Source organism: Pyxicephalus adspersus, unplaced genomic scaffold, assembly GCF_032062135.1.
Source record: "Pyxicephalus adspersus unplaced genomic scaffold, UCB_Pads_2.0 Sca144, whole genome shotgun sequence".
Lineage (NCBI taxonomy): Eukaryota > Metazoa > Chordata > Amphibia > Anura > Pyxicephalidae > Pyxicephalus > Pyxicephalus adspersus.
In genome coordinates this window covers 14,518-24,120 of record NW_027317151.1, presented here as the reverse complement: position 1 = coordinate 24,120, position 9,603 = coordinate 14,518, and the positions used below count along the sequence as shown (strand labels likewise).

The following is a 9,603-nucleotide window of genomic DNA, read 5'->3' as shown; positions in this document are numbered from 1 at the left end:
ATGCTTTGGAATGTGAAACAGCTTCCTAAAAATATTTAGAGTTCAGTTTTAGGTTTAAATGCAGGCACTCCACTCACTGACTAGCGATGTCAGAACAATTAACCTGTAGTGACCCTGTAGGCAATAAAGGAGGACAATGTTAGCTGTTTCAAAAACAAGGTGGCCAAGGGACACATTAGGCAACTCCTATGCCATTGAACCCATTCCCATGCCTGACATCACTTTAATACGTAGCTGAATAAGAAAAAATTCTATAGCTGGGGACTGGGAACTCACAGATAGAATTCAAACCAGGTATTCTTCTTGAAACTACAGGTCCTCTTTCCATGGGTAGTTTGCTCATTTCAAGTTTGTAAACTTAGGCTAGGGTAATCTTAAAAAAATAATGAAATCCTGTAAATCAACTGAAGAATCAGCATATTTTTTTTTGTTAACTGAAAGAAATAAAAATTAGCTGAAGTTTTGCCTGTTTAGCCAACACAAAGCAACTTCCAAAGAAAAAGTTTTATGGAAGTGAAAATTTATAAAAGTCAACCACATAACATTACTCCCTCTAATCACATGACAAAGAAGATGGCACAGTGGTGATTGTCCAGTGTTTGCGGTGGGGTAAGGTTATGGTAGACTAAGTTGGCATTTAAGTCATTATTGGGGGTCATCAAGAAAAACAATCTGGAGTGTCTATGGTATTCACATGAAGTGAAAAACTTTACCACTACCAGTATAGCTTTAAATGGTAATCATTGAATCCTATGGTGCCCTCCAGAGCTTTGCCATGTAAATCTGCTTGTTAGAAGACCTTTAACAAACCCCTAACCCTTCATGGTACCTCTGCCTGATGGATCAATTTAGGAGCACCAAAACTTCCAGGAAGTTCAAAATGAAATTATTTTACTTGGTATAAGATCATTGAAGTAAAAGATTTCCTCTTGGACCCCCTTTTTTCTATCGGTTCTTCTATACCCTGGCCCATAGTTCCACGTTCAGGGCTTCCTCCATTAGTTTCCTTCTTGGTAGCTACACAAATGTATACACCAAAATGGGAAACCATCCAAAGAAGCCATACATACACCACCACAATTAAATCTATTTGACTTGTGTATAAACTTCACTAACTTTTTAAAGAATGATGAAGACTGATGGGGGGTCAGCTTTTTTCCAACCTTCCAGAAAGTCAATGACTTATCACATTGTGAATATGCTGTTGACAATATAACCATATGTTAATGATTCTTCTTCTGGCAACACCATGGCAGTGACATAATCAAGAAAATACACCACTTTATCAAATAGGTGTCTATTCCTTTTCTGGTCAAAATGGTGCAGAATCTCAATCACTGGCAATGGACCCATCTGGACAGTAAAGGAACAATGCCATATGAAAGGTGAGTGAAGGTGAATTGCTACTGTGACTTCGAACAAATGAATGACCCTTCTTTGACAACCCATAAAAAAGCAGCAATGGATCAAGGAACAACCAAAAATCTTCCCATTGAAGCTCTAGGGGGTGGATATAACCCTCCGTATAAGGATTCTCTAATCACCCTTTACCGATAAAAAATTGTTGTTATGTTATAAAGTGAAGATCTTATGATAAAAAGAAATGAGCAATTGTGCATGGAGTCATAGTGGAGTGTTATCTCCGGGCATCTGCCCAATGCATTTCTCAAGCAGCAACTGATAGAGGAAAATGAGCAGCTCCCGTGTCCCGCCGCTATAGAATAGGGAGTCCAGTATGTGGGATTACAGTGGAGATGTCTTCTGGAGGATGCCATCCATATCTTAAATTCCAGACATAGGTTCTTTGGCTGAAAATCCAACATATGTCTCATAAGAATTCCTCCGTCCCAACATCATATTGATTCCACATCATCAGGAGATGTATAGAGCAGCTTGTAAAGTTTGGCGATTCGTGCAGGCGGACAGTAAGACTTGAAGCATAAAGGAAGGTGTGACTGTTCTGCAATGTGTATGAATAAGGTGCATGTGTACAAGGCGATGGTAGGCACTGGTGTGTTGGGTTCCTAAGCTCCCTAAAGCCTCAAAACGGCTGAGCCTGGTCTGGGGCATCTGATAACTCTCTCCTTACAATTCACCCTCCAGTCGGTTATTGATATTAAACATCTGGGGGAAGTCCTACCTAGGCCTCCTACCACTTTCTTTTTTATAATGCAAACTAACTTAAGGCTGCCCACGCATCTGATTGGGAAATCTCCTTTACATCAAAAAAGCAACCATGTAACACAAGAGTTTGGATACAAATTGAATGTATCATTCCGGTAAGCCAAATTTTTACCAACATTTTGGTAAATCTAAAGAAAATTGTACAATTTTATTAGAAAGTGTATGAAAATAGTATTTGTTTGCTTTTTTATTATGTTCCAAAAAGTTTTGGTTTTTATATAAAAATGCTTTGGGCTCTTTATAAATAAGGCTAATTTAATGAAAGGAGTGCTTTTCATAATGGCTTTTTTACATGTGGAATGTTGTACAATAGTTAAAGTGTAAATGTAATGCGTGAAGTATATATGGCCTTATTGATTAGGGCAATGCAAGGTCTAACAATGACATGTAGGATGCAGAAACCCATTGGGACCAATAATAATTTGATGGCCACTGGTAAGCTCTGGGCCACTACCCTTAATTAAAATCCTGATCTAAGTGAGAAGCAAGAATATTCTCAGATATGTAAATTTCAGGGGATTCTTATCAGATAACCAGGTTACTCCATAGCATGAAGGTAGTATATTGGTGATTAAAAATTTTCAACATGGATTCTGCTTTTTTTCCAATAATCCCTTAAGTAGAAACATCTATTTTTGGTATTACTTTTTGTGTAATATTGATTGTAATAATTTAATAAAGCATTATAGCTTTCAGATATTCCATATGGTGCAAAATTTACATACATAGCTGTGAATATTATAACCTTTTTTTTCCAATAATGTATTGTTTTCCTGGTTGCGGTCCTTATATTAAGCCTATATGTATTATCCTGACCTTGAGGTTAAGTCAGTGTGTGGTCAATGTGAGATCCAGTGTAGACATATACAGTTTAGTGTTGTGGAACCAGACGTGTTCACATTGTATGTTTCAGTGTATGGTGTTTTGTCTGCCTGTAACCGATCCAGTGTTTGACTGGGGAGACAAAGTAAAATGGAATAGCTAAAGAAAGGGGGTCATGGGCCGGTGCTCAGGATGAAATGATGAGATGCTTTGTAAAAGCTGGATCACGAAGGATGATGATGGAGGGTTGAATGGCGTCCTCCGCTGCGGTGCTTCGGTTACTCCTTCACTTCCGTAGTGGAACAGCAGAGGGCGTGAGAAGTAAGCAAAGCATGGATGTCCTGGAACGAGGGTCTCTCCCTGCAGTCTCTGGCCCAGCACTGCACCATGAGCTCATACAGAGATAGAGGACAAATCGGTGGCCGGGACAGGTAGATCTGCAATTAGGAGAAAATTATTGGACAATGTTGGTTTATACCCTGAACCAATAACATTACAATCATCTCAAAAATCTGTGCACTGCTGAATTTTATTTTGCTTATAAATCCCCTTCCTTGGTTTTTCTCTTCTCATAAGTGTTCAAAATGTTTTCAAACAGAACCCTTTGATTACATATTACATATGGGATACCTGTGCTTCTCTATGCAATGTGGGAGGATCTTAATAATTGGCCCCACCTTGCGTTGCATGGGCTTAAAACAATGCAAACCAGTGCAGCCCTAAAGGTAACCTTTCCTAAAGGGTTATGGAACTTGATATTTAGAGTTGGACTGGCTTACAGGAGCACCAGATTGGGCCCCAGTCATAGGCCCCCAAAATTAGTTATCTTATTGTTACCTTACAAAAATATAGCACCGGGCCAGAATAGCTATGCACTTTTTCTCACTACCTCTGGTGCGCCCAAGGTCTTTTAAGTCCAACCCTGCTGCTCTTTTTCTGCAAATAAAATATTACTTTTTCTGGATGCCATGTTAACTTGCAACAAGCATGCAAATGATGATGTCGGACTTTACACCACTAGGATTTGCATGTTGTTCCAGGTCAGTGAGCTCAGAGAAAATGGATCACTACACTCCTGCCTACAGCAAATGGTTTTAAATAGCAGAATGGGGCATGATGAAACATATTTATTGAGCATTTATTAAGGGGGGACGAATGGAAGATGAGCAGAAGCTACTGCAGACATCAGCATTGTAAGAAACCTGTTGATTTAGACATTTGGGTGCTGATGATCATACTGGCCAACTGTAACCTACCTGCCTGTACTTAAATGGGGCTCTGGGCAAATATTAAGTAGGGGTCACGGTGGCTCAGTGTTTATCACTCTGGCCTTTGCAGCGCTGGGTACCAGGTTCGAATCTCACACAGGACACTATCTGCATGGAGTTTGCAGGTCTCTCTGTGGTCTCTTTGCAGGTCTCTCTGTGTTTAATATGCTTATTGACTTCCTCCAAAAATTGACCTTAGATTGTATTAATAACATATGACTACGGTAGAGACGTTAGATTGTGAGCCCCTTTGTGGGACAGTTAGTGACATGACTATGGTAAAGCGCTGCATATTATGTTGGCGCTATATGAATACTGTGCACAGCATTTGAGCTCCTTATACCCATGCTATTCTGATCAATCGCCCTGCCCTAAAACTGATCCTGCGAGTACAATAAGGTTCAAATATATATTATCATTTACTTAATAGCATCCCTTTCACATTCAGCTAATTTTATGAAAAAAGGTACATGATAGAAAAAGATTAAGAAGATTCCCATGAAGTCTATGTGGCTTTTGAAAAGTATTTGGCAGCTTGAAGATATCCAGGATGTGACCGCCACAACAGAAGTGAGGGTTTATTCCCATCAGCCCTGCATTCCAGAATGGATGTAACTGCACAGAATGATCTCAGTGGATTTTCTGGGTGAATTAAGGCCACTGGAAAAAGCCTATTCACTATAATTGCATTTTTGTCTTACTGCACCCTTGTAACCTCCTGGAAAAATATAAAATTGATTTTTTTAATAGATTTAATATTTTAAGCCTTATGTCCTTTACTGCTGCTTTAATGTCAGTGGATGCCTCAGGTCCAATCTATGGGTAGGCTTTTGCTGAAAGCTATAGGTTTATCCTGTTGTGGATTTGCAATAAATCTAGTATAAACTATACCAAATCAACCAAATCTCTAAATTCTAGTAATAGTCAAGTTACAGCTAGTATTTTTGGTTTACAAAAGGCAAACATGATGTTTATTATAGGGAACACTTATTGGTTTGCTCCAGTTTCCTATTCAGAACCTTTAATATCTCAAATCACACTTACCTGTTTCTTGCTGTCTCTGAAGATTTCTCCAGCATTCTCAATCACATCCTCATCATTCAGCTCTCCATATGGCTGCTCCTTACATAACATCAAAATCTCCCACAACGTCACCCCAAACGCCCAGACATCGCTGGCCGTGGTGAATTTTCCCTGTGCAGAACAAAGAGCATGGTTTAGAAGTTTGGCCTTCACTTTTAGCTTTTCTCTTACCAATACTTTTAATGAAAGATTCAAACATGTAAAATGGTATAAAGTTATACAAAGTAGAACATATAAAAATATCACTTGTGCTTTTTTTTTTAAATGAGAAAATGATGGGAAGTGGTGTGATGGATTAAAAGCCCTGGAGAACAGAGTGTGTTCAAGTTAAAGTTTATTCTGCTTAAATGTTGCCTTCCCTGGGCTCTTACTTTTTCTTACTGTGCTAATGACATTTTTAAATAAAACCTTTCTGCCTTTCTATCATACCCTATTTTAATGTAGGTGGTAATCGCTGTGCTTCTATTTGCAATGCAGACAGATCGTGGCTAGGAGGAGGCAACAGCAGAGTGCTATACATAGCTTCCTATAAACATCACAGCACTCTGCGTCCTCAGTACTCTCAAGATTCACCATTTCTGATGCAAGCACTGGGCTGGCACCTGGGAGGGGTTTTGCATTTAAAATGGACAGATGTATATTATTCTGGAGGAATGGGTATTCTTAGGCAAAATGTATTTTCTTGCAGACTACCCTTGGTGTGGTCCACATGTGATGCTGAGACTTCATGATTGATAGAACTGAAGTTTAATGGATAGAAGTGGTGTACCAAGGGCAGTAAGGATGGAGATAAAGGGCTAGGCCATGCTGGATGTCCTAATAAACATAACAAATAAATGAGAAGTAAAATATAATAAAGGATCAAGCAAGCTCACTTACCATGAGTATGCACTCCCATGCCATCCACCGGATTGGCAGCACCGCTCGTCCCTGTATCCGGTAGTAATCTCCTGCGTATAAGTTGCGGCTCATTCCAAAGTCGGCGATCTTAATGGTTAGGTTTTCTCCCACCAGGCAATTTCGAGAGGCCAGATCCCGGTGCACGAAGTTCAGGGAAGAGAGATACTTCATGCCGGAGCAGATTTGTAGGGCCACATGGAGGAGGCTGGGGTAACTGTGGCAAGAGAAGAGACAGTTCCACCATTCAAATTATGTTTTTGGTTTTCAGAAACTAAATCAAGTTTTATCTCATCCATAAATCCAAAAAATCTGTGAACATTAATAATCTTTAACAGTTACTTCTCTAGAATACAAAACATATGTTGCAAGGGGGTGGGCAAGAAGCATAGGATACCACCACTATTCCCACACAGATACTGAATGATACCTAGATACCTTCCTGGCAAATCTCATTAATTCACTCATAGATTTTTTATTGTCGTCTACACAAGTTTTTGCATACATCACTTAAATTATCATTTGGAAAGATAACACTAATTTGTATTATCAGAGAAGGTAAAAATTGCTTGGCCATATTCCTCACCTAATGCAGGGAGGGTTGTGCCCATCTTCCATGCTTTCGTCTTCATCTGCCAGCTGGTGGGAACTCAGGAACTGGTTGAGGTCGCCATTCTCCATGTATTCAGTAATCATACACAGAGGGTCCTCATCCAGGCAGGCCCCCAAGAGACGTATGATGTGTGGATCACTCAGACGAGACAGGATCTTCAATTCTTTCAAAAAATCGCTCCTGCAGACCAACCAGACAATTACAGTCAATATGGTATCTGGTATATGGTAATATAAAGTATCATCAGTCCAAAGAGCCCTTTTACTGCACCAATAGCTAGAAATTGGTAAATTTCTTCGGCAGCTTCTTCTGTATACACTATATAGCCAGCAACATGTTCACAGCCTCCAAATAATGAGCTTTGTAGAGTTTTGCTCTTACAGCCTACCATATGACAGTGAATGGTCATGGCAGTTAATTTAGTCTTTTATCATCCTTTCTACCCTAAAGGAACCTTTGCAATAAATATCAAATATTGGGGAGTCCCATTTAAATATAATGAGCCTGGGGCTCAGAGAGAATACACTTTTATAATTGAAGCTGGGTGATCCAGCAAACCTGGAAAGGATCTGGTCCAGGATTCAAAACATTTGCTACCAAATAGGAAACTACTTTGACCAAAATCATTCCAAGTTTACTGGATCACCCAGCTTCACTAATAAAAGTGAATACTCCTTGAGGATTGGAAAACCTTATTAAATCAGGACCAATAACTAACGTGCGAGAAGGGACCACTAATGTTTGCCACCTGTACAGACACCTAATAAGGCTAGTAGTGTCATGCCACTGGATTTGCCAAGTTGTGTTGGTCCAGGAACTATCCAGGCACCATCAAAAGTAACACCAATCAAATACAGCTCAAAGAACCCCTAACAACCTCTGGAGGGGCCCATAAATTACTCAACCATTCTGATTGAGAATGGCTGATTTAGTGCGTGAAACAAAATGAATACAGGAATTTCCAGTACTCCTCATGCCTCAAACAAAATCATTTGACTTTCATGTTAGTTGATAATGTTTAATGTCATGTTTGATGTGTTTCAACCTTTGTGAACTGACTATACAAAAGTAAAGAATAAAAAAAACGCTGAGCAAAATGAATAGCTCATTTTGGCTGTTCAAGATGTACCTTGAGCACATTGATGATAAATATTAAGAATAGGTAGCAATAATTAGTCCCCAGTAGCCTCCATCACACCATTTACCGTATATAAAGCACCCCTAGAATCTGGATACATGAGAGAGAAAGTTGCGGGTAATAAGATCCCTATTTAATGTACAGCACTGGGTATTATGTTGGCGCTATATAAATCCTGATCCTTATATTATAACAAAGGATTACCTGGCATTCTTATTTGCATCTGCTCTTAGTAACTTCACTGCCACCAAAAGACTCCGTCCCTTGCGCATGTTAAAGGGAAATTGTAGAACAGGAAGCTCATGAGGATTGATGACTTCACATAGGTGAACCTGGAATGCACGATAGAAGTGTACTGAGAAATATGTATACAGTATATATGATCACAGAGAGGAAAACCAACATCTATACGGAATTCTGCTGGAGACATATTACTGTGAAAGCAACAACTTACAAGGCACTTACAAGGGTCCTAAAGCAGAGATACATTGAGAAGGTGAGATAGGTAAGCTGTCCCTACCTTGACTGGTAAATTTACAAAATAGGAAACAAAAGACAGAAATGCTCAGATTAAAACCAATGGCAGTCATGTGGAAGTCACCAGAGAATTCCTAAAATTTAGGATCATTTCCGACAAAGTGGCCGTTGGCTGTATTTCTATAAAATCAATTATGTTTCCAACACTGAGGTTACTTTAACAAAGCTCTAGTATTTGTTCACGTTTTGTTGGTATCAAAGAAAGCTTGGCATTGGTAACATTCCCATTACATCATTTGTAATGTCAGCTTGATTTAGACTAACCCTTTATTAAGGAAGTGGAAAAAAGTAGCAACCTATATCAGCCAATCAAAATGGACCTTTCATTAGTTTAGAAAGCTAAAAAAGAAAAAAAAAACAGTTTAGACCTGATTTATTAAAGCTCAGTAAGGCTGGAGAGGATTTTCTTTCATCAGTGAAGCTGGGTGATCCAGTAAGCCTGGAATGGATTTCCTAAAAGTCATTTTCTCTTTGTTTTCACTTACTGGATCACCCAGATTCACTGGTGAAAGTACATTCTCTCCAGTCTTGGAGAGCTTTATTAAATCAGGTTCTATGCTTGTGACAAAAATAAACCAGTTTCCTTTTGTAAAAACTGCATTTTAGAAAACTCAATTGATCTAGAGATGTAGACAGCTAAATCAACATACAAATGTAATTTTTTTCTGAAAGCTAAGCTTGACCCCTAAGCGAGCTTCTTAACCCAATGGGAGGGTTGGTAGGGGTAGGTCTTGTCTCAGCTCTTATATAGAAAGAAACAAAAAAACTTTACCCTCCTGAAAAATGATTCCCATGCCCCTTATCTAGAACCCCATAGCATGTTGGGGGCTGTAGATGGTTGTTGAGAAATTTAGCTTTTCTAGAGGAATGACTAACCTAATGTTTGTTCCAAGGTTTTGGTTACAAATCAGCTGTACTTCAGCGGATGAACTGATAATTAATGTCTGACAATATTACATTGTTTTTTTTTTTTTGTTTTTTTTTTTCAGCTCTAGTGAGAAAGGTACCCCCTAGGCGACTTGAGGGAGAGATCAAACCGTATTCACTGTCTGACAGAGAAT

The 9,603-nt window shown here is 39.1% G+C and overlaps 1 protein-coding gene across 1 annotated transcript; it reads right to left on the bottom strand.

Moving 5' to 3' along the window:
• Positions 1-8: 8 nt before the first annotated feature.
• On the bottom strand, positions 9-8,855 carry LOC140344901 (epithelial discoidin domain-containing receptor 1-like). The gene is made up of 5 exons (XM_072432091.1): positions 8,210-8,855; positions 6,841-7,047; positions 6,237-6,471; positions 5,319-5,468; positions 9-3,443 (listed from the first exon to the last, which is right to left on the bottom strand). Exons 1-5 carry the CDS (start codon positions 8,275-8,277, stop codon positions 3,285-3,287), a joined length of 819 nt encoding a protein of 272 aa, XP_072288192.1. The 5' UTR covers positions 8,278-8,855; the 3' UTR covers positions 9-3,284.
• Between the last annotated feature and the right edge of the window lie 748 nt (positions 8,856-9,603).